The 26,703-nt window shown below is 32.5% G+C and overlaps 2 protein-coding genes across 2 annotated transcripts in view; one reads left to right on the top strand and one right to left on the bottom strand.

Moving 5' to 3' along the window:
* The window catches only part of LOC139481749 (uncharacterized), a 42,848-nt gene extending 30,386 nt beyond the window's left edge, over positions 1 to 12,462 (top strand). The window contains exons 14-17 of the mRNA XM_071265240.1: positions 2,166 to 2,196; positions 3,349 to 3,617; positions 8,699 to 8,726; positions 11,021 to 12,462. Coding sequence (XP_071121341.1) covers positions 2,166 to 2,196; positions 3,349 to 3,617; positions 8,699 to 8,726; positions 11,021 to 11,607 — 915 coding nt within the window. The 3' untranslated portion in view covers positions 11,608 to 12,462. The remainder of the gene's footprint in view (positions 1 to 2,165; positions 2,197 to 3,348; positions 3,618 to 8,698; positions 8,727 to 11,020) is intronic.
* Positions 12,463 to 18,059: 5,597 nt separating this feature from the next.
* Positions 18,060 to 21,451, bottom strand: LOC139481748 (fucolectin-6-like). The gene is made up of 3 exons (XM_071265238.1): positions 21,218 to 21,451; positions 19,556 to 19,771; positions 18,060 to 18,644 (listed from the first exon to the last, which is right to left on the bottom strand). Exons 1-3 carry the CDS (start codon positions 21,357 to 21,359, stop codon positions 18,424 to 18,426), a joined length of 579 nt encoding a protein of 192 aa, XP_071121339.1. The 5' UTR covers positions 21,360 to 21,451; the 3' UTR covers positions 18,060 to 18,423.
* Positions 21,452 to 26,703: the final 5,252 nt, after the last annotated feature.

Below are 26,703 nucleotides of genomic sequence, written 5' to 3'. Positions count from 1 at the left end.
TTTTTGCTAATACCTTCATTATGTTCATTCATGACTAAAAACTTGTATTTAGACCATTTTGCACGTTTTTCTTTACGGCAGACCACCATAATATTATATAAACAGTAAAATCATATCCATTTTAATGACAATGTCTGCTCAACAGTTTAACCATTTATCTGTGCATATTTGTTTTTATTACATGTGGTTATTGCAATTTGAAGTATTTGTGTTTGTCTCAGCTGGTAGTAATAGGCCAACTGTATCTTAAATGTTTTATTCCCAAGCCTCAAATTGCAAGAGATTACTTTCTAGGAGGAAACTTAACATTACTGTTATGTCCACTGTTCTCCCAGAATTGACATAGGGATTACTAACTGGTTCATGTCAGCGTCACAAAATTTCAGTTGCAGTTTTATCAGGAACTGTTGGGAGTAGTCGCTTTATAATTCGCATAAAGCTTTATCACAATATACAAAATATAGCACTTTCCTAGGTAAGAGGCACAATTCTATGATAGCTATTTAACTATTAAATCTTCCTCTTTTCTGGAGATAGATAACATGAATGTACAAAGCTGCGCAGTTTGTACAATTTTGTCTACATTTTCATACTATTTTAGAAAAGAAAATACCCCGATTTCATCTGAACATGCTGAAGGTGTTGTGCTTAGAATTTTAGTACTTTTACGATAGTTTTTTTGTCTAAATTTGCAAGGGGCTGCATTCATGTTGAGTCTCTATCTTTTTTATGTTAAACAGTTTTATGAATCATTATCAAATACAACATGTTTTAAAATTTAAGACTGAACTCAATTGTGGCCACTTTGAATTTAGACAAAAAGCGTCTAAAAACTAGAATATTATAAAATGCTAAAATTGTGAAGAACTCATGATGATATTACCTGATGAGTGTGCATAGTATTGTAAATAAAACAGCCCATCTTTAAGTTTCTAAAGTAGTTTTCTTTTGAATAAGTTTATATTTTAAACATATTGTAAAAATGCTCAGTTTAGGGGCAAAAAAGGCAAAAAGGGGTCTTACCGGGTTTACTCCTTTCGTATATTTTCTAATTTAAACTAAGTTAATTAAAACTTGGTTTATTCAATTAATATAACCAGTAAACATTAGTTCAGTCATTATTTTTCTTATATTTTGACTATCACATACTTTTGAAAAGTTTCTGTTGAAACAGATAAAACAATCAAAAATTCGGCAAAATTGCCATCATGCCTATCATTAATTATTATTTTATCGTGAGAAGGTATCATTTGCCGAGCACCATTTTCTTACATTTTGTAGATAAATATATAAGCTTCATGAAAAATTACATTTTATTGAAAATAAAACATGATCTTACAAGATTCAAGCCTTTAAAAATATACAAATTTTGCTGAATTGGCACTTTTTCAAAACCATGCCATTTCAACCTGTCAGTAGGGGTATTGAGAAATGTCACAATTTTTTTAATCATCCTAATTTCCTTTCATTTAAAGTTGTTTGTTAAGATATTTGTTATCATTAAGCTGTAATTTTTCTATAAAACAAAAAAAAAATATGGCCTTTTGTCAGTACAGAAATGGACAATTATCGAATGTTCGGCATACACAAATAATGGTTGAATATTTTTTCAAAATATTTTGCACACATAGTTATTACATATAAGGTATCTAAAATACAAAATATCAGTCTGATTGGAATGTTTTGGATTTGGACCATTTTGCATGGTTTTATCACAGACTAGCTCTTAAGCTTATAGGTTGTGTCCATACTTTCTCAACTGTTCAGGGTTCGACCTCTGCAGGGAAATCCGGTTTGCTGTCACTCGACAGGCTCTTGGTTTTATAGTAACTGCTTAAAATATTTTAATGACATAACGTTCCGGAATTATTGATCATGCACAAGAAGTGCCAACAATTATTATTGCAATCTTATTGTCAGAAAGAGGTGTTGTTATCCATACTTTTTGAACGAAAAAAAAGGCCTTAATCATGTTGATGATAGTCATATATTTCAAACTTTTTATATATAAATCACATTAGTTTTAGATCACGCAAGAATGATAAACCCTTCTCAATTATCTGAACAGCTTCGTTCTGAACTTCATATCTTATAACATCGGCACGATTTACCATTATCCTAATTTTGTGAATAATGTACTTATATCCAGTACTATATCATTTCAGACAAAAGAGCAATGTGAAGTGAACTGTCCAGGTGAATATTCTTAATAAATAATTGATATACTGTAAATTACAGTGATTAAACAAACACGGCATGAATAAAAAACTATTTGATGTTTTTGCATCTTGAAATATTTCGATATACAGGACTTTGGTAGTACTTTGTAATCATTGCACCTAGTGTAATATACCTCTGGGTTCAACATACAGACACTAGTTATTGTATTATAAACAACAATGCCCCATAATAAATGTTTTTTCTGAAGAATGATTAGAATAGCTTTCATTTGTTGTCGTCCGTCCTCATGTATAAGCTTTTACAAAACTCTGAATCTACTGTGACAATTATAACCAACCTTTGCCACCATCATCATTGTGATTTTAGTTTTTAAACCTTGTCAGATGATGCCTTTTGCAAACCATAGAAGGTAAAAGGATAGCATACATGTAGGACTAAAATAAGAAGCCTTCTTTTTTCTTATAAAATATAAATGAAGAAAATATATCAATGAAAAAATGGCATTTTTTTTTTATATCTACCAACTTTCCTTTAACATTAAAACTGTAAGATGACTCAATATCGGAATCTTTGAGTTAATTAACGAGTGTTTACCATTTTGTTTATGTCTGCCTTTTATTTTCTAAACTATAATTGATATACAAAATTGCAAAAATGATCATTAAGACAAGATCTTACAATGAAATGTATTACAAAATCATTTGGTGGTTGACTATAAAACTATATATGTATTAGTGTTTATCTATTGTCTTATATTAAAAACTTTTAAAAAAACGACAAAAAAACATAGAATATTTTCAAAAAAAATATGTACACGATAAAGTGTAAAAATCTATGTTAACTTTGCCGTTATTGACAATGCTCTTAAATGGTGGTTTATTTTATGTGCGTATTTCTTGATTTGTTGGCATCTTTATCCTTTCGGCTCCTGTGTTTTCTGAAGCTCTAGAATAAGAGTTCAAAAAAAATATTCGGATAGTTGATGAACTAATAATGTCCAATGAACATCTGTAAACATACTATTTGTTAGATGTTAAAGTATTTTCATTATTTGAATTGATGTGTATTTGAAGTAGGATCATCATATCAACCTCTTTAATAACGTTATTTAGCTTCAAAAGAGTCCAAAACTATATCGAACGAGTTTTTTCATTTTGTGTTACTTAGGTTTACAAGAAGGTGCCTTGAACCAGACTCCGAGTGATATTGAACTTCAGCGATTTTCATCACGATGTGATGAAACAACAATTCGAGAGTTATCCATACATCTTGGAATGTCTTTCCAAGAATGGGAAGAACTTAGATCTAATTATTATCGGGTTGAGGTTGTGAAGTATAGAATACTGATCAATTGGAGAGAAAAGTGTTCAGGAAAATTCAGCAACATAGCGAAAGCTTTAACAGATATGCATTTACCAACCCATACATTGTGTCAGGTAATATATATTGATATCCCGCATTTATTTTTTGGGACTTTGTATAAAACACAACATAGACTAATGATTATGAGCTTATATTTTAATTGTTCACTTCTCATTAATTGTGTTCACTAGTACACAAATATGTATGATGGTCCATATTGGGTTTGTACAGTCAGGAAAAATTGACAAAATAATAAAGTGAGAAAAAAAACATGTAAGAAGAAAAATGGAATAATAATGTAAATAGGTTGCTAAAAAAATTGAGAACGATGAACAAAGCAATAAAAAAAACCGGGAACAAGTCGTAAATTCGGATCGCTTGCTTTCTAATTCAAACTTTATTTTCCTTCAGGAAAATTCATATTTCATTATTTCTTTTAATACTGTAGCAACCTACCTTTCTTCCCTCTTAGTAATCAAACAATCTGATAGTAGGCGTTTCCTAAATCGGAATCGGAATCGGCAAGTAAGCATTCTGAATATACACTGTGGGACAGGGCATTCAAACAGTACAGAAATCATTTCTTTGTTTATAATATTTTGCAAATTGGCTTTGACCATATTGACGTCTTTTATGATATGGCAAGAATAATTATCTTGCTCTTCATTATAACTAACTTAATAATGGAATATGTAATCATGAAGATCCCTTGCACTGAATTGAACTATCTTGAAACATTATATGATTTAAAAGTTAGTAATTTATTTTTTAATATTATTTTTTATTGTAGAATAGATGTATATCAATATGCCTATTCTTTTGGTCTTCTGTTGTCACCCATTATTACAACCAAAATGTGAATAGAAAAGGCACACATTAAGATTGTTCAACGTGTACTGTAGGTCTTTTTTTGTGTGAGATTAATTCACTTGACCAATTATGGATGTATGTAACCGTTTAACAACTGAGTGTGTAATAAAATTGAGAATTGAAATGTGGAATGTGTCAAAGAGACAACATCCCGACCAAAGTGAAGACCATCAATTGGTCTTCAAAACAACGAGAAAATCCCGCATCCGGTGACGTGTTTCAGCTGCCCTCTAAAAAAATCTATTTTAGTGATAACGGATGTAATACTAAACTCCGAAACTTTTAAATGAACTAAAATTAAAAATCATACAAGACTAACAAAGGTCAGATGCTCCCGACTTGGCACAGGCGCAAAATTGCGGCGGTATTAAAGGTTGCACTTTGTAAATACAGCTGTTTCTCAAAACACGCCTCTTTTGGGGAGTAATTGAATATTCATAGATGCACAGCCTTATATTTTGACCTTTGAAAAAAATTGTGGTGCATATGAACTTTCAATTCTAGGATAAGATTTTTTTCAAAACTTCATAGTAAAAGTGGTACAGTTTTAGCCGTAAAAGGAGTTCCTATGGGAAATTGCATTGTCAATATTTACAGAAATGCAACCTATATAGGGTGAAAAAGGGGAACATTCAGAATTTAACCAAATTTGCTTTATTTCACAGATTTTAAAGAAATTAACTGAAATAAGAGGTTTTATAAATATTTAATGAAGATTGATAGAATCCTGGGCCTTAAATATGATGACTCAGCATAAATTCACAGTTTACAGTATGCATAGTTTACTGAAAGTCCTGGATACAAAATTAAATCATAATATTTGCATATTTGTAAGTTAAATTGTTAAGAAGTGCTTATATTTACTCTTCGCAGTCATTGAAACTCATAGATCCTTCCTGAATATTATTTACGGGGTATCTGTGTCCTTTCGATAACCAAAAAGTAAGCCGCAACACCTAAGTCTGCTTTTTTGTCACCACGGCATAATAAATACAAGCTAGAAAAACAAAAATATCTCAAGAAAACTTACAATAGTGTGTTCTATCCTGAATATGTACTAAATATTCCAAATTGCTAGAAAAAGCAGAATGATTTAGGAAATTTGAGGCCCCAGGGGCAAAAAACATAGAAAATTGCCTACCCCCTGGGTCATAAAAACAAATAATTTTACTTGTAAATGCTATGATTTTATGATTGTAAAGTTCTTGATATAGAAAACAATAACTATGCTTGGAAGTTATGCAAAAATCAGATGTTAGCAGTCATCTCTACAACATTTTAAGTGAATTTATATCTCAGACTGGTATCTGCATACATACAACTATTGCAAATATGGCTTTGTTTGAACACTTCTAGTATATATAGTAGCTAAATTGTGTCAGATATATGGTTACAGATGATACTGTTGTGACAAGAATTCTAAATTGACCATTTGAGGCAGAAAATGTGTTCTTTAATTGACAAATAGGCATACAGTAAGATGTGGACTGGAGATAGAGGCTGGATTGGATACTTTATATAATCTTGAATGTTGTAATGATTGACTGCTAAACATTACATTGATGATATTCTGATATGCTTTCAATATGTTATCAAAACAGTTTTTAACAGGTTCTAGGCATTTTTTATCAGGAAATATGCAAATAGGGTAAGCTGGCAATAATTAAAGTCTTGTTTACAAATTCTTTAAAAAATTGAAACAGGGGAGGGGGTATAAAATATATAGTAAAGAAAAAAGTATACACAGTGATTTCTTTAAGACTTTAATTCTGATAAATGAGTATTAATGTGAGAAAAACTGATTTTAGAGAGTTTTCTATTTGAATAAATGTCTGTACAGGTTGCACTTTGTAAATACAGCTGTTTCTCAAAACACGCCTCTTTTGGGGAGTAATTGAATATTCATAGAAAATTGATTTTGTTTACATACTGGTTCCCAGTTATGCTCTCTGTGTTCCATATCGCAGAGACAGAACTTGGGAATGTTACCAGTAAATAAACACGTGCATATTGTTTACATTGAAATCTGTGGTAACCTTTCATTCGAGGTAGGGGTCGTTAAGAAAATTAGTGTAAGTTTAAACTCTGAGAAGTTCAGGGCATATAAACGTTGAAAATATGCCGCACAGCCCTATATTTTGACCTTTGAAAAAAATTGTGGTGCATATGAACTTTCAATTCTAGGATAAGATTTTTTTCAAAACTTCATAGTAAAAGTGGTACAGTTTTAGCCGTAAAAGGAGTTCCTATGGGAAATTGCATTGTCAATATTTACAGAAATGCAACCTATACATGTTATTTGAGATCGCAACCCTCCCCTATACCACTAGCAAATATAGAAATTGCAAACATACACAGCAATACTCACAGTAAAAATTGAAGTTTGAAATAAGTCCAATGTCAGAAAAAGAAACAAAACAAAATGACAATGATACATAAATCAACAAAGGACTACTAGCAGTTACTGACATGCTAGCTTCAGACCTCTATTAAAGTGATTGAAAGATGTTGTCTTCTTCATATGAATACCAAGCACAGTTCCTCATGTTATGAGTTTACTATCATATCATCATTAAACATAACCCGTTTCATGCCAACAGCTTGTTTAAGAATAAATGTGTTCATTTCTGATGCAAAGACCCTATAAGTGAATCCATATTAAAGCCAAAATATTTCTTTTGATCCTATGGTTTCGTCCTCAATGACCATAAGGACAGTTTTCTGTAATTTTAGTGCATAAGGGAAAGTGCACTGTGCAATACGTTGACGGCTCAGCTATCAGTGGCAGATCCAGAGGGGGGCGTAGAGGGCGTACGCCCCCCCCCACCCTTTTGCTCGGGCTTTTTTTTTTTTTTTTTTTTTTGTAAAATGATTAATCAGACTAGACTTCGTGAACTTTGCCATTTCCCGTGTACTGTAGTATTTAATTTTTATGCGACAATTTTTTACTTATAAAGATATTTTTTGCTGGAATTTACTGATTGTCAAAGTCATGTCAATATCTATGGTGGAGTTGAACAGTGCGTCGAAAATAACGTCGCTTAGTCATTTTGAAAATCAAATTACAGTAACACATTGCTTAGACTGAGGATGACAATCATGACACCTTCAAAGCGACACAGGATTGAGCAAGAACGTATTAACTTCTATTTCATTATTCCACCAAACAATCTATAGACTATTAAACTCACATGAAAAAAAGTTCCACGGCAATATTATTTACCTACGAAAACATGTTTAACCCCAAAAGCCCCAGCCTATTTTAAAATAACATAGCTGAATAATGATCCCCAGTCAGTATAAGCTCTAGATATATTTAAAGTCTAAAGTACGAACCATTTGATTTGAGGAGACAGTCTGAGATATTTGAGAGAAAAAGAAATAACTCTGATTTTTGTCTTAAACAAAAATTCTGGTTGTATCTGGATTGACAACAATAATCATGTCCACTGTTTTTGCTATTAGAAACAAAACTTTCCAACAGAATTATTTAGCATTAAATCATGATGAATAAAAACGGGCATTTTTTTTTTTGGTGGCAGGGGTTTGCATGTCTGAACGGAATGTCTGTTTCGCCGAACTGATATATTAAATACTTTTTTCAAGACCAGACTGCAACCTGCCTGATGGGTGTGGCCTTTATGTCTCCATTTGTCGACCGTCATTCATAAATTTGTTGTCATTTCAGGCTCATTCTTAGCCTTTGGTTGATTTGGAACCCCTCACTTCCCTTAATTTTGTTGGGTGAAACATATCAACCAAACATTTGGATAAGAAATTGCTTGTTTGTCTTTTTTAACTTGTGCCGGCCGTATTCTAAATTTCATTGAATACCCCGGCGTATATCTTGTTTACAACAAGAAATCTGTGAAGTTATGATAACTTAACTTACAACAAAACAGCGAGAATTTTCCATGTCTATTTTCTATTGACAAGTCCCACATCAAATTTATCAGTTCATAGCTTTGGATCCATACTATCATTTTATGATAGACAATTCATAGAGAGAATACAGCAACGAAAATATCCAACCCTTACACTTTACAGCAACTACAAAATGTACATGCCCCACGCCAGTAACCGTTTGAAAAGTGCATATTACACTTATTTTATGTTTTTAGCCCCAAAAAGGCCCCAAAATTTTTGGCCTCGCACCGCTCGTCAATCTTTCAAAACTTCACTCCCCCCCTTTCCAACACCTGGATCCGCCCCTGACTATTACAATCAAAAAAAAATTTAGAACTGTTTGTTTTCAACTTTTTTATACATTTGAATTATATTACAGATAAGAAGAATCAGAAAAGGACAAAATGGTATGTACTGGTAGAATTTTTGTTTGGAATTGTAAACAAGGGCAATATAAAGCTTTTCTCGTAAAGCAGTGTTGTCTGTGAAGTTTTATATCGAATATTTGTATTTCCTAATGATTGGCACTCTCTTTGAAGGGTCAATTTAATGTCACCATGAGGCCTTCAACAATGAGCAAAATTCTTTCAGTTTGATGTCAGCTATTAAATACATCAACATGACAAAATGTAAAACAATTCAAACAAAAATGACAAATACTTAATACTGGTATATTTCAAAACACTGGAAAAATTCAATTCACAGACATTAACAAACATCAATATCAGGACAGGAAATCGGAATTTTGCAAGATTTAACATGTGGGAGAAGTCTTATCCCTGTCCTCACATAGAACATTTATATACTTTTGGTCACATTTCCAACTGTGCACAATTTATTAGTTATGACTGTCTAGAGCTAATTGGTGTGTTCTTCATAGTGTAAATATATTTAGGCGTTAGAGCTGGTTTCATTATATGTGAGCCACAATAGACGTATAGACAATTGTCATTCATGACTGTGTATACTCTTTTTATTGTGACGTTGTCTTGAATTTTTGCTGTATGATTGTTACTGTTAACGGCGCCTGCTTTGAATTTGACAGAAATCAATGTATAAGGATGATGACCAATTGTCAATTTAACAAGTTTTGAAACAATGTGTGTGTCAATTAAATTTGTGTACCGTATTATTGTATGGTTTGATAACTGTTTTACTGAGACAATATGACTTTCGCCTCGTCTTAGAGCCAATTAATAAATGAAAGATTTCAAGACCGGGTGTGTTTCATGCATTCTATATTTTATTTGCAACATAGTATAAACCGTACTTGTTTTATAGAATGAACGTGAGGTGTATGTGTCCAAATTTCATGTTTTATATCGTTATTATATGCTGAGGCATCATATGTGTCCCATGGACACATTTTTCATTTTATTTTTCGTACATGGGAGGGTGACATTCTCTGACTTGTAATAGTCAGGCTCAGCAAATTAACTCTTCGTATTACATGTATGATAATGCGGAAAAAGAGGATATCGAGTGATTAACAAAGTAGAGACAAATTATTAATGCTACATTATGCTCACTTGTAGAAAATTCAAGCGGCGTTCTCTCATTCTGTATGCAACTTTACTAAAGAAACAAATGCAAAAAAAATCTACTTCACATAATGATCTGAAGATTTTAACTAGCCATCATGTATTATGAAGACTATTACACATCAGTAAAATAATCTTTACACTGAGGTATATACCAGTGCAATTCAGCGTGACCAGCGCATTTTTTGGGTCCTACATATATCAAATATTATTGAAAATTTACATATATGAAAAAAAGAAACGTTAATGTTCAAACCTTCGTTTGCAATTGGAGCATATACTGTTTATCCTTCTACCTTTTTCTCATGTCTGTGTTCATATGCACAGATAAACTGTGAAAATTTTGAGTATATTTTAGGAGTAGTTCATTCAAGTTTGTTTGTTTTTAAGTTGTGTAAATATGCAGGCTTTTTTTTGTCAATTTGATGACTAGGTATTTAGAGTAATGATATAATATTAGTATGATTGACAACTGTCATGATCATTAAACATTCAAACCTTTGATTTAAACTACTAAAAATTATTCTGTAAATTATGTCTGAAAGATAAATTATTAGTTAAGGATGAACAAAAAGGCATTCGAGTAAGACCAATAATTAGTTTGATTGATCTGCAATAATCATCAGCAATTAATCAATAGTTTAAGTTAGTTTTCTTATCAATGATTAGCTTAAAACTGATATTAAAATTTTCAAAACTCTAATTTAGATTAAACCAATATTTGTCCAGACAATTCTCTAAAGAGAAAAATAGTCTTTATGTGTTGCAACTTACGAAATGCCACTTAAAAAAAACTTTTTAGTTTAATTTGTTGACACTATAAAGTTCTAAGCTTCAAGTCTATCAGTTGGTCCTATGTCGTACAAGGCTAATTGATAAACTTTATTAGAAGAATGTTTGTTTAGTAATTTGATTTTTCCCAGAAAAAAAATGTATAAGGTAGAACATTTTGTAACAGGAGACATACTATTTTTTAGATATAAAGTGGAATTTAAATAAAATTGATGTGCAAAATTTAATGCAACGCAAATGCAAATATATGAATAACATCCAGTGTTGTATGACATTTCAAGGCAAATGAAATAATTGAGTTTTTTTTTTCACTGGGAAATCAAATCATTTAATTCGAAAACATGTAATAATAATATTTCTTTAAACAGATATCCATGAGATATACATGGAATTGATTCCAACAGATGAAATATTAGATGCACTGGCACAAGTAATAGGTGTAGTATCCTTCCAACTGGGTATAGAATTAGAATTACCGATTACATCAATAGATATCATACAGCATGATAATGGACGGAATTTAGTTGCACAGTGTAAAGACATATTGTTTCAATGGAGAATGAAGGGGGTAAGGCCTACCATACGAGTTCTTGTCGAAGCTCTGCTTAATGTCGGAAGAGGAACCAAATGTTTAGAAGAGATTATTAAAACTGTTGGAGTGAAGACATACATTCTACAGGAGGAAATCACAGAGGAACAAGAAGTACAAATTAAATTAATTCCACAAGATCTAGAGGAAGTTACAGAGGAAAAAGGAGCAAGAGTTAAGTTCCTTCCACGGGAGGAAGTAACAGAGGAAAAAGAAGAACAGACAAAATTCCTTCCTGAGGATGAAGTTACAGAGGAAAAGGGGGCAAAACTTAAGTTCCTTAAACAGAAGGAAGTTAAAGCAAAAAAAGAAGGAAAAGTTAAAACATTTCTTAAAAAACTAAATCCTTTTCAGAAAAAGAAATAGTACAGACATGTTTTAGTATATATTGTATAGTCAAAATAATTCTCTATTCCTTTGTTTGGCTGTGTGGTCATTTTAGGGAACAATTGCAATAGTTCCTGGTGTAATTCATTAACAGTCTTAGATGATCAGCAACAATTGGTACTTCACTCTTCACTTTGAGGAACTAGAGAACCAGCTGCCTAATAATACCAATAACATGTTCCAACACTATGTCAATTCGCAATCCTTAGAAATGAAAAATAAGCAAACAAGTCTTAAAACAGTGAACAGTGGAATAAAGAATTACATTCTCTGAAAGAAAACTCATCTGAAATCCATCTTTTCAAAGCTGTGACTATTACATGTATATTGACGCTACTACATTTGTACTATGATCTCGTAGGTTTTTCCTTATAACATGGGTGTCACTCTCAAGACCAAAAATTGACCTGAAAAAACTGAATAGACCTGAAAATGTATGACGCGAGTTATTTAAATTACAATATCTTTCCTTTCACAGGATTTTATTCAAGACAGAATGTCAATAAGGGTTAAGATCCACATGATATCGGATATAAATTGTGTTGGTAAATAATAAAAACAAATGCAAAACCTAGGACATGAAAAGAGAAATGAAAAGACCCGTACTTATTCTAAAATAGATCATTCTAAAGAGAAAAACTGTTATAATTTACAATTTTTTTTCAAATAATAAATCCCTTGTTGTTTTGAAACCTTGACCTGAAGGAAAACAGGATTGTCATGGGAAAAATATTAAAACTAATTCATTTTTAAAATTGTATTTATATCAACTTCTATAAAAAACAGAGTTTAAACTCTTATATTTATCATGTTTATATGTTGGAGAAAAAAGTATCATTTGTAAATAAACCATGTAATTTAAAGTCGTGTGTTCGTTCATTGAAATGTGTAAATGACATGCACGTGTGTTGGTTGTAATTCACATCCATTGTATGAGGTAACTATTGGATGATTGTTCCAAATAAACGGTGTCGTCCTGGTTTGGAACAACCACTCCAATATACGTTTTAAAGGGGGAAACCGTTAAAGTCGTTTGAAATGAACCAAGTCAGGTCCACTATTGAGAGCTCGAGTAAAAACATATATTTGAAAGTGGCAAAAACTTAGAAAATGTCTGTACTAAGTCAGGCATATGACAGTGTTATCCATTCGTTTGATGTGTTTTAGCTTTTACTTTTGCCATTTAATTAGGGCTTTTCCATTAAAATTTTCCTTAATTTTTGATTATTTTTGAATTTTGTCTCTTTCAGCACATCAGGGTTCGATGGGCCCTATGTGAGCTTATGTTATCACTTGACGTCTGATGTTGTCCGTTTCCTATCGTCATCGTTGCGTAAACTATTTCAAGAATTTCCTCCTCTGAAACTACTGTGCCAAGTACCTTCACTATTTTAACTGAATGTTCCTTATTAATATCAAAAACTGTATGCGACGTTTTGATCCATCAACAACATTGGCCGCCATGACTACCATTGAACACGATGATCAAATACAGTTTTTGGCAGCTAAAGCATTTAGAGCAAATCTGACACATGTTGAAATGTTCATGAGGTCCAGATCTATCAGTCCAGAAATTTTTAGACGAAGCGAACAACCATTGTTGGGTTGCTGCTACTAAATTTGTAATTCTAAGGAAATTTTGCATGTTTGGGTTATTATCTTAAATACAATTATAGATAGAGACAAACTGTAAAGAGCCATTATGTTCACAAAAAAGTGTAACGAAAATATTTGTTGGACTAACGGACGGACGAACAATAAGACGAATGGACGTATAAGATGAATGCAAAACAGCTCCACTCTTAGAGACAGGTTATATTTACTCTTGTTGAATAATATGATCTGGCAAACCATATTGACAAATAAAGGCAACAGTAGTATACCGCTGTTCAAAACTCATAAATCCATGGACAAAAAACAAAATCGGGATAACAAACTAAAACCGAGGGAAACGCATTAAATATAAGAGGAGAACAACGACATAACACTAAAATGTAACACATATAGACAAAATCCCACGAGAAAAACAAATATAACATATATATATAACATCAAAACCAAATACATGAATTTGGGATAGACAAGTACCGTGACACGTCTTATCGCAATGTGAATTTACACTCAAAAATAAGAGAAAACAAACGACACAACGTTATAATGTAATACACACAGAAACGAACTATAATATAACAATGACCATATTCCTGACTTGGTACAGGGCATTTTTAAAGGAAAAAATGGTGGGTTGAACCTGGTTTTGTGGCATGCCAAACCTCGCACTTTTATGGCCATGTGAAATATAACATCAAAATGACAACACAGGACTACAATATAAATAAATTGGAGAACACAATAGACAAAGAATCACACGAACAACAGCCAACAAAAGGCAACAAGTTCAAAATTTTAATACGCCAGAAGTGTATTTTGTCCACACAAGACCTATGGGTGACGCACAGATACAAAAGTTTGAAAGCCGAAACGAGTACAAAGTTGAACAGCATCGAGGACCAAAAGATCAAAAAGGTTGTGCCAAAAACGGCAAGGGTTTTCCGTTAAGTTACCAGAAAATCCCTATAATTTAGAGTAATTTATACTTTTGCAAACAGTAAATTTAATAAAATGAATATTCAAAAGATGTACATGATAAAGCTGAAGTATTAACTAATTACAGGAAACAACTGAAATACATTTACATAACCAGACATTTGAAACACAAAAGTAGACACATCCGAATACGTATAAACCTCTACGCCAAGTGACGTCCTATTTGGAACTGAAAAATGACGAAAAAATGACGTCATTAGAATTAGTAAAACAGAGCATCAAAAAATGAAAAATGACGAAAAAATGACGTCATTAGAATTAGGATTAATTTAAGATTATATATTTGAACTAAATACTGATATTGCATTTAATAACAAAGCACATTTTAATTCTTATTAATATAAAACTGAGGTAGCAATTAACTATATTATAAAACTATGTCAGGTTTGTTATGAATCTAACTTCAAACGTAAAATATCGTACTGATTACTTTGAACGAAATCAAATCTAAAAAAGTTTAACCATATATACATATGCGACAAATAAAGAATCGACATATAAGCTCACCACTTGATTATTCCTATGGGTTTTTTTTCCCTTTTTTCAATGCTGATATAAACCTTTAACTTATAAAGTTTTCTCCTAAAATTGTTGTAGTTGTTGTTATTATAAGGTTTTGTTATCGATTCTAATATGACGTGCTTCTTTAACTTTGTAAACAACACTGTGATAAAATTCTCGATATATCTATACCTAGCGCAGACTCAGAGATATACATAATAATGGCTGTTTCAATATACTTCCCACGTAAATCTACATGCATTGGAACCTATTTGCAGACCCTTTAACGATTTTATTGTTTTAAAAAGTGCAAATAAAAAAAGACAAAATAAATTTTATTCTTATTTGTATGCATAATAAAAAGAAGTCATGCACAAGAGCTTGGAGAAATCAACAAAATAAAATGAAAATAAAATTCCGCGAAAGTCTATTAATCTTTTTTTGGCGCATTTAAGTCATTTCAAAACATGACGTCATACAAATGAAACCGCTAAAGTTGAAAGTTTTCTGTTACGTGAACCATCGGAATTGGTATGATATTGTATTAAAACTGATTTTTGAGGTAGGTTTTGTTTTATTTTCTATTCTAATGCATTATTCGCATATTTACTCATTTCAGCAAGTCAACATGGCGGCTCCTTAGTTACAAAATGTCAACTTTGGATTTGACGGAAGCTTACGAGTAAAACATGTAAATTAAAAATGGCAAATGTTGGGTTTGAGAATTTAAAGAATTAAAAAGTTTTTTTTTAAGCAGTTATTCACGAAATAACATACGCAAGCTACATATTTATAAAGATATTTGAGCTTTATCTAACAGGGAGTAAAAAAGAACAGCCACACACACAGCATACCCACCCTCGCTTCAGTTTTTTACTGACCGTATTTGTCCTATTAGAATGAAATAATTCATGGAAGCCATACTGTATACTGAGCAAAAAAAGTTTAGCAACACTTTTTTTTTTTTTTTTCCTGCTTTTTTCTGGGTAATTGATTTCGCGCCATTTAAGCTCTGCACGTGTAATCGATGTTATATCTTCTTTACCTGTACTTTTAAAACGAAATTTGAAATGAATTTTTCACTGACATTCAGAGACACACCATTGGTAAGACAAACTCATAAACGTTTAAAAAAAATGCATGGGGCGTCAACCAGTCCTCCCCGAAAATGTTCGCCAGAGAGCTATTGGGATTGTTGGTGCCGGAATGAGTGTTGCCGACGTCGCTGCTCGATTTAATGTGCATAGGTCAACAGTTTGAAGGCAAATAAACTGATATCGACAAACTGGAACTGCACAGGATAGGGCGAAATCTGGTAGAACAAAAAAACTAGCGCCAAAGGAGGAGCGCTCTACCTTCGCTTTAAGTCAACACGTGACAATTTTATTCCGGCCACACGAGAAGTCCATAGACTTAGGTCACCTACTAGAGTGCGTGTTTCGATGCACGTTTAGCATGGACGACATATTGATTTTGAATAACACTAAACCCATTTCCATATTTTGACCCTACTGCGCTCCGTACAAAGAAATGCCTAGTGAATATGAGTTATAGACATTTATGTTGCTTCTGACTTGTGATAATTCCATTTTGTTATTATTAAAATCATATGTTAAGTTACTGTAACAAAATAAAATTTTATAGTTTTGTTGCAAAACTTGGCTCAGTATATCAATCACATGCAGACGACACAGTTGGCCTTGTATCCAGTGCTTCTGCACTAAAAACATTTTAAATTATACATTGCATATATATATATATATATATATATCCTTTAGCTGTACCTAAAGTACAACCTGAGATGTCTACTCATTGCGGCAAAATTAATTTGCACGGTTTTGATTGTTCTGTTAATGATTAGTTCCTTATATTTCTATACTTTCGATCGTTTGTTGGTTTCTTTACTTCTGGCGCCGAATGTATACCATAGAAAATCTATAGAGGTTCTTAAATAAATGGTTTAGAGAAATAGTGATGCTATCTGAAGTTTCCGTTTCAATTTGGATTGGTTTAAGATACTGAAAACTGCACAATCATTGCACAAAAATGCTTTAATAATGAAATTTTAACCTTTATCTTGTTTATACATGAATGGATGACGATTGGTCTAAGTAGTCCAACAACTGTATAACTATCCTGCCAACACTAAGGTTGGGAGTTCGAATCTTTATTGACGAGCATTGTCAGTTTTCTGTTGTTCTCTCCCGCCACTCCAGTTTCCCCCACAAATAAAAACTGACCGCCACAAAACAACCAATATTGCTGAAAGTGGCGTTAATCACCAATCAATAGATCAATCAACCAATCAATTGTTTTATACAGATGCATACCGAGTTTGATGTCACTGATTCTACGTGTTTTGAATTCTATTCTAATATGACGTCCTTATTACGCTTTGTAAACAAAGCCATGTTCTAATGAGCACAAAATACGTTTGACACATGCGCACGAACTTACTGATTATATTAACGTTATTTCCATCGTTATTTTTTAAAATATATACATTTAAGCAGCTAACATAAACTTTTATTATATTTTTTTATGAAACAACATATATTTACCCTGCTCGTAGCTTTTAAACTTATCAAATATGAAATGCAATCCACAGACTCCTTGAGGAGGAAACGGGAACAGCCAAACATTTTTACGGTAATTTCGTACGCTTCGACCTGTAAAAATACTGTATTTGTCCTTTTAGAATCGAAATAATTCCTTCATGTCATGCTCTATGCTCATTTTAACATGGGTAGGCATTATATTTGACCACATTTTAAAATATCGACAAATATAATGCCTACCCATGTTAAAATGAGTATAGAGCATGACATGAAGGAATTATTTCTTAATTTTTTTAATACAGGCGGCGGACACTTTACCATTTAAATACCCTACACGTGATTTCAGTTGTAACAAAAAAATACAAAAACGTGGTAAAACATCAAACCTCATTTGTCTTGAGAAGCTTTCACACTATTTGAACCATATGTTTTTTCTTTGTTTTTGTCTATTTTATCATAATGTTGTTTACGTATGTGGGGTCTGGCAAATTTAATAAGTTCAGAATATATGTTTTCAAATAAAATCAAAATCTGCCAACCAATGATCGACAAAACACATGATCTCCCTTTGTGAACAGGAATAGGAAATTCAGATTAAAGCAAGAAAGTTTGACATCATAATTGACCAATGAAGAACTAAGCTCATACTCGATAGATAATAATCAACCGTCAGGGGAAAATATAAATCAGATAAGAATTGGCTATGTATTTCATCAAATGTACTACAAGTTAGTGTAACGCAAAATTGATATGACAAAAGAATGGTAAATGGCGAAAGCTTTACTAAATGAGAAAACTAAATATCCAAGTTAAATTGAATAAAATATAAAAATACACATCTTATAAAAGGCTTCTGGAAGATAGAACATAGGGTAACCCTACTTGTTTTCTTGCTACATAAACTAATAAAACATTTACTGTACTTTCCAAAATAAAGCTGAATTTTCGGAGTTATGTCCCAATACTCTTGCATAAAAATTCGCTTTCGTCATTAAAACTTTTTACCAATTGTTTGCTGTCATTTGTTATCCATGAGGACAAAAGACTCCCATTCGTAATTAATCAAACTTTTTGAGATACATGTATTATATTTCAAGTGATATATATGCAATTGAAAAGAAAAGTCTCTTTAATCAACTGTCCTGTCAACAATTGCCATCACCTGCACCTCGGCTAAAGCTAGGTTTGTCGTGTCATTCTTCTGTATCTTGACGTAACGACCATTTATTATCGGTCTGCATTCAAAGACCAGGTGGTATCCTGTCTTGGCAGGTCCTGAGTAAAAACCACAACGCGTCATCTGATTATGTGATGGTCCCGCGGTTATATATAATTTGCGGATAAGATCACCTGTAACATAAATTAAAAAGACTTAAAATCAAGAAAAACAGATATTTAAAAAAATTCCCCAAAGTCATTTCGTGTCTAAGCTTTTAAAAATGGCAGAGACTGTTTATTTGTATATACAAGAAAGTTCTGGACATAGGTTCCGAACATACATTTTTATTAGTTGTTAGAGGCTTTGAACTAGCTGTCAGTTAACTGCGAGTACTCTCAGATCTGTACCTAGTTTCTTTTTGTTGTTAGCATCCACGTCCACTTGTATTTTTGTCCATCTGATGTGTTAAGCCGTTTTCAACTGATTTTTATAATTCGTTCTTATGTTGTACTGTTATAACCACTGTCCCAGATTAGGGGGAGGGTTGGGATCCCGCTTACATGTTTAACCCCGCCACATTATGTATGTATGTGCCTGTCCCAAGTCAGGAGCCTGTAATTCAGTGGTTGTCGTTTGTTTATGTGTTACATATTTGTTTTTCGTTCATTTTTTTAATAAATAAGGCCGTTAGTTTTTTTGTTTGAATTGTTTTACATTGTCATTTCGGGGCCTTTTATATCTGACTATGCGGTATGGGCTTTGCTCATTGATGATGGCCGTACGGTGACCTTTAGTTGTTAATTTCTGTGTCATTTTGGTCTCTTGTGGAGAGTTGTCTCATTGGCAATCATACCACATCTTCTTTTTTATATGCAATAAGGACAATGGCTTATATATCTATCCCTTTGTATCATTATTACAGCTCATTATTCCCTAGTCAATTTATTCTAATTATATTGGGCGGACAGTTGTTTTACCTCCTGTGCAGCTTTTGGTGCAAAGTTTGTGTCAAAGCTTAGTTGCCAATGACTGTCACTTGTTGCTTATATTGATATAAAACATATTAGACAATTGACTTTAAAATTTTAACCAACCAGCTTACCACAACAGTCTCTCCGTACAAATATTTCGATCTGTCTGATCTTGTAATTTCGACCAAGGTCAACCTCCCAGTATGGCGACTGTTCTGTAGTGGTGTGCGAAAAGGTGTTTAGGTTGCCGTCATTAGCATTACCCGGTTTAAAACTTGAATGTTGCGAACTTTGAGTGGACGTCTTCCCTTTTGCTACCTCATACAAATTGTCAACATCAGGATTGTCTGGAATATGATATAAACACACAATTTCTTATTCATATGTTTCTACTAAATGATCAAGTCTTTTTTACGATGAAACATGCCATAGTATCGTTTGTGGTATATCCTACTGTGACTTAAATGATTAGCACGCATTCCGTAGAAGAAATAAAATCTATATATCAGCTTCGAAGTGAAGATACATTGTAAAATTCTCAATGTCAAATGAGAAAGTGTATGTGCAATTGTTCCCGTTCTATTCATCAACCGGTTAACATAAAGTGCAAACTGAATGTTTTGTTTAATCAACCATGTAGCAAAAGAATATTTAAATTTATAAGTCAATGACAAACGGACAACACCATGCAAAAAAACGAAAACGAACACAACATAGAAAACTAAGAACTGAACAAAACGAACCCTACGCAAAAACTAGGGATGATTTGAGGTGCTCCGGAAGAATCAAGTTTTAGATTATGTACGAAAGTAACAATTTGCACAACGAGACTAAAAAGTAAAACAAAAAAACAAATAACAAAAACAAACAAAGAAATATTTAAAAATAAAAGTCACTTATCTAATGGCTTATCAAAAGCTCGAAAGCAACTGTCATATTCTTTGCTTAAAACAGGCATTTCCTTATGTAGAAAGTGATGGATTAAAACTAAATGAAAACAATTACAACAAGAAAACCAACGATGTATGGTACAACTATAACGAAAAACAAACATGACAAACCACAACAAACGACAACTGCTGATTAACTAATTCCTGTCATAGAACAAACACATATAGAATATAACAGAAAACATGTTTGGACGCGCTGAACCCTCTACTAACACGGGGCAGTGGTTTAAATGCATAACAAAAAATCAAACTGTAAAATTCATTTGATAAGGGCTACCCTATATCAAACTTCACATTCACATAATGTTATACTAATTGTTTTTTCTAGAAACTCTCCCATTAGGAAATCTAAAACTTAAAAATTGGTATGACAATGAAAGGGGAAAATAAAAACTGCTTAACTGATTACTATTTGGAACATGGCCACCACAATGATCTCGCATGATTTAAGTTTACCGCCATTTTCATTACACTAATGAGGATAGATGGTTGAATGAATATTTACGTTTAATAGTTAAAAAACTTCGAGTATATTCAGGACGAGAACAGAAAAGGGTAAATTGTCAAAGCTGAATCATGCTTTGTGCTAAATTTATGTAATAATAACGACAGTTTTTATTTTTGAAATCAAGCTAAACCTTAGACATGATAAATAATTGTCAACTATTTCCAGACTGAACGCATCAATACATTTTTTTTTCAAAGTGCCGCGAGATGTCAAATTTTTGACATAAGATCTATTACAATCTTCAAAATTAACACCAAAATATATATACAGTATGATCATAATTTTGTACCAATTATCCCTCCCAAAAGAAAGTAAAATCTCAATGTTATAATTACCTCTATTTAACTTTTCCAAAATTTGCCGCAATATGGCCGTGTTTGTGCTTATTTGCGTCGACAGCTTTTCATGTGTTACTAATCCGATGGAAAAGTGTGAGAAGAATACCAAGAACATCAAGATACACGTTTTACGCTGCATTTTAAAAGTGAATGATTCTCCTGGCTTTACAAATCTTCTTCAGACCTTATATATTTAAGCAACTATGTTCATCACGTGTTACATGTAAAGTATCACATGCTTGTTAAAATTTTATCGATATAAAATGAAAAAAAATATAAAATTACCTTCCTAGTTCCGAATCGTGTTTTAATTTCCTACTACTAAATTTGTGCACACGGCAAAATGTACAAAATGCGCATATAATTAAGTCTTAACCCAAAAAATCCTTGTAAACACGTTACGAAACCAAAAACAACGAAACGACATTTATCATTGGTATTAAAAGTCACACTGAGACCCTCAAAATAAAAATAAAAAGTGGTAAATAATCTAAGATCCGTTATCAATCCAAAATTCCCAAAGTCTTTGATAGTTTCTGGTAAATGTATTCACAGTATATATTTTATTACTCGGTCGATTTTGTATTTGACACATGGTATTGACACCATCCTATTGTTGAACTTTGTATATTGACCTCTAGATGCCTTTCGGTTTTCTGTGTGGATTGGTTGTTATAGCATTGACGAATACCCCGTAAAAATAAAAATGTAAATCGGAAATATACAATTTTTCGAGTATTTATACTAAGTTGGCCAACGAAGTAGAGTCATCCCTTTATAACAAGGAATAAAACATAGATGTCAAATTGATATACACATCCGTTACCCACAATGGGAATTTTATACGCAATAATAAAATTGGAAGATTAGAAAAAAAAGTATATATATATAAACATTAAATGTGAACAGTTAACCTGTATCGTAAATTACCTTATGTTGCTTTCCAGTAATTTTAAGCCAATGAAATCCTAACTATACATGTTAGGGGAGGGTTGTGCTCTTAAAAACATGTTTTACCACGACCAAATTATATATGTGCCTACCTTAAGTCTAGAGCCTGTAATTAAGGGGTTGTTGTTATAAATTGTCGGTCAAATTTGACTTGTCATAAATTAGGTCGTTGGCTTTCTTATACTTTTCTTTCATATTTTGTTATGTCGGGGCCTTTTATAGACAATTTAACGGTATAAGTTTTTCTCATTGTTGAAGGCAGTACGCTGACCTATACATTAAAGTTGCTTAAAGTCATTACATTTGGACTAAGGTGGACAGATATTTAATTGGCAATCATTTCCCATCTCATCTATAATTATGAAATTTCGAAATCAAAAGGGTGCATGCATTCCCACACAAAAAACCAGCAGACATCTTTAATCTCAAAGAGCAAAAAAATCCATAGACATATTTATTAAGTTGTGCTATTAATACTTATAACATCGTGTTTGATTCTTGAATAATGATTAAGAGTCAAGCGGCAAATATCACATACCTATTCTTGATGATAACACGTTATTGAGATGGAACAACCCTCTGATTTGTACACGTATTTGACCGACACACTGATTCGGATTTAAACGTACTAACTCACAAAGTAAAAATCGTCAGGAAAAGTAAAAATCTTGTTGAAATTGTTTTACCATCTTTCTCAAGAAGAACACAATTCGGACTCCAAGCTGCTGACCAGTCTTTGTTTCTATTCCTAAAAAAAACACGTGTTTGCAGCAAATACCGATTTTTATAGTATTTGGATCGACCAAGCCAGGTTACGAACCCACAACTTTCGCCACTAACAACGAGAACACCAGAAAGTCTTTAGAGACTACCTACTGCAGATGGTTTCAAACTGTGACTTTTTCATCGGGAATTCATTAAAACAATGGTCAAGCATCCTCTGTTTTTGTCACTATATTTTAACGCATGCAGCTCAAGGATTGCCAGTTTTAATGCAAGAAGTCGGTGGTTCTCTCCGGGAACCCTGATTTCCTCAACCAATAAGAAATAGTCGCCTTGATATTCCCGGCTTGGGATGAATCAACCGTTTAAACGGTACTCGGTGTGTCAGGGGAGGGCAACAGAGTAATCATGTCTTAAAGTGCCAATTTTAAATTTCAAAATCTCATTTTCCAATATTAAAATTTCTCACATACTTATACATTTATATATAAAGACTTTAAGTAAAATATGAAAAGTCTATTAGGACTATAGGAGTTAATATACCCAAGGACTGAAAGTTTCGTATAAAAAACTAGGGTAAAATCTAATAATAGCACTAACTAATAGGATATCTGTATTATGGAGCGCCCGAATACCGAAAACGGCCAACACAATATGATCGAATTTTGATGATCGAATTTTGAACCCTTGAATATGTAATTAGGGGATTCAAGGGTTCAAAATTCGATCATGACGTCCTGGGGGAAGCATTTTTTCTTCAAATCAGCCGTTTTTGACATTCGGGCGCTCCTTACTCCCTTACTCCCTTAAACCGCATCTGTGCACTATATTCACTATAAAGGTTTTGTTCCCCCTTCTATTATCTTTCTGAGGATATATAGGATATACCTGTAATTAGGGGATTCAAGGGTTCAAAATTCGATCATAACATGCTTGTTGACGTATTTTTTTTATTAGGTTCGGCCCTTTTTTGGTATTCGGCCGCTCCAATACCCCTTAAATCGGATATGTGCACTATATGCACTATATAGGTTTTGTTCCACCTTCTATTACCTTTCTTGGGATATATAGGATATACCTGTAATTAGGGGATTCAAGGGTTCAAAACTCGATCGTAACATGCTTGTTGACGTATTTTTTATTAGGTTCGGCCCTTTTTGGTATTCGGCCGCTCCAATACCCCTTAAATCGGATCTGTGCACTATATTCACTATATAAGTTTTGTTCCACCTTCTATTATCTTTCTTAGGATATATAGGATATACCTGTAATTAGGGGATTCAAGGGTTCAAAACTCGATCGTAACATGCTTGTTGACGTATTTTTTATGAGCTTTTCGGGTGCTCCATAATACAGATCTCCTATTTTTTGGTGGCTATTTTTAGATTTTTTTTCAGGATAACACCCCTAGTATATTATACGAAACTTTCGATATTTATTTATAATACTTTTTATAGCTTTTACATATTTTTCATTTTTTTTTATGCATATATAATGTGTAAAAATGCGAGTATATTAAATTGGAAAATGAAAGTAAGAAAAGAATTATTGGAACATTAAGACATACGGTACTAATAATAATTATTTTGCCCTTCGCTGACACAAGGTGTACCGTTCAGCCGGTGGATTTAATTTGATGTGGACATCCCGATAAAATAATGTTGGCGAAAACGAATGCTCACTTAAAAATTATTTCACAAAACAGACCAACTTTTGAATAAACTTATTCTAAAACGTTACCGATTCAAAATTTTAATTAGATCTTTAAATATTGTTTTTATTGGTATTGATATTGATTTTGTTATCCATAAATTAAACTATATAGTATTATCGTATACATGACCTATAGATGTTCATTTTTGTGTCATTTTGGTCTCTTGTGGACGGTTGTCTCATTGACAATTATTCCAAATGTTATATATATATATTTCTATGTGTATCCATCCTATGAGTTGCAGCCTTTTACAACTGGTTTTTGTCGTTGGTTCTTATGTTGTACTGTTTTACCACTGTCCGAGGTTAGGAGAGGGTTGGGATCCCGCTAACATGTTTAACACTGAAACATTATGTATACATGTGCCTGACCTACGTCAGGAGCCTGTAATTCAGTGGTTGGTATTTTTTTCGCTGTGTTACATATATTTGTTTTTGTTCATTTTCTGTGTACATTAATTAGGTCGTTAGTATTTAAGTGACTTTATATGCGGTATGAGCTTTGCTGGTTAATTGTTGGGAGACCGTACGGTTACATGTACCTGTAGCTGTTAATTTCTGTGTCATTGTGGTCTCTTGTGAAGAGTTGTGTCATTGTAAATTAGACCACTTCTTATTTTTTATATATACAAGCAGATATTTCAGTTATTCAATGTGAATAAACTTGAATAGTGAATAGTGCAAAAAAACACAGTTCACTATTCATTAATTTTGAATAGTGAAAAGTGAAAAGTGAATAGTGAACGTACTTCAGCCCGGTATATTAAATACCCTTTTATATAAAGAAAGCTTCTTTTACTTGTTTAAGGAACTGGTTCCCTGTTTAAATAGTTACACTGTTTTATATTAAATAGATAAAGATCTGTGCAAATTTTAATGATAAAAGTAATATCAAACTATTAATATTTAGAGTACGTCAAGTAAGACTTTGATTTGAAGAACTTAATGTTTATTAGTGTGTTTATTTGAATGGATATTTAGTTACAGTATTTAGGCAGTATTGGTGATAGATGTTATCACACCAAAATACGTGTTCAAGATTTAAGTATTTTATATAACTATTATTGATTTTGAAATGTATGTCATTTATCATTTGAATTTATAATCGTTCATTTTAAGACTGATTTTATGTGCGCATCCAGAATAAAGTATTTAAACTTATAAAAGTTTTACTTATACATTTCAGCCAGCAACCAAAGACATATATATTGTCGTTTCTGTTGTTCGGATTACTTATCAGCTAGACAAAGAACTACAAGTACCCCCGGACTGTACAAAACACCCAAAATCTCAGTACAAAACAACTATCCATCCAAGTCAATAGTTATAGGTCAAAGTACTGTCTTTAACACGGAGCCTTGGCTCACACCGAACAGTAAGCTATAAAGGGCAAAAAAAATGACAAGTGTAAAACAATTCAAACGGGAAAACCAACAGTAAGCATACATATACGTCAAATAAAGGATGCATGTACATGTATATTGGATCACCACTTGCTAATTCCTATGAATTAATTTTTTTTTCAATGCTGATACATTGTATAAACCTTTTACTTATAAAGTTTTCATACAGAGTTCTGTATGGTGTCCTAAAATTGTTGTTGTAGTGTTGTTCTTATTAAAAGGTCTTGTTAGCTATTAACATTGGGTAGATACTGCTACTTTTGTTATATCAGTCACAGAGGATACAGTTGGCCTGGTAGCTAATGCTTCTACATTAGCAAGATTTTAAATGATACATCTAAAACTGAGAATGCTACTCATTCCGGCAAAATTAATTTGGACGGTTTTAATTGTTCTGTTTATAATAAGATCCTTCTGTTTTTATGCTCTCAATCGTTTTATTTTCGATCTTCTTTTATTTTTGGCACCGAATGTATACCATAGACAATAGACAAAGGGTTCTTAAATTAATGGTTTAGATAAATATTGATGTAATCTGTAGTTTCCGTCAATGTGGAATGGTTTAAGATACTATCGACTGTACAATCATTGCACAAAAATACTTTAGTGTTGAAGTTTTAACCTTTATTTTATCTTATACAGGAATCCTCGGTGGCCGATTGGTCAAGTAAGTAGTCCCACTATGTATCACTA

This window comes from Mytilus edulis, chromosome 7 (assembly GCF_963676685.1).
Source record: "Mytilus edulis chromosome 7, xbMytEdul2.2, whole genome shotgun sequence".
Lineage (NCBI taxonomy): Eukaryota > Metazoa > Mollusca > Bivalvia > Mytilida > Mytilidae > Mytilus > Mytilus edulis.
Note: the sequence above shows the minus strand (reverse complement) of the source record. Positions and strands in the feature narration are given on the sequence as shown.

Bases quoted from the DNA above. Each gene is read 5' to 3' on its own strand.
- LOC139481748 (XM_071265238.1), bottom strand. From the start codon at position 21,359: ATGCAGCGTAAAACGTGTATCTTGATGTTCTTGGTATTCTTCTCACAC. The intron at 19,772-21,217 runs GTAATTATAACA...ATCATATTCCAG, and splicing joins TTTGGAAAAGTTAAATAGAG to ACAATCCTGATGTTGACAAT. The intron at 18,645-19,555 runs GTAAGCTGGTTG...TTTATGTTACAG, and splicing joins TGTACGGAGAGACTGTTGTG to GTGATCTTATCCGCAAATTA.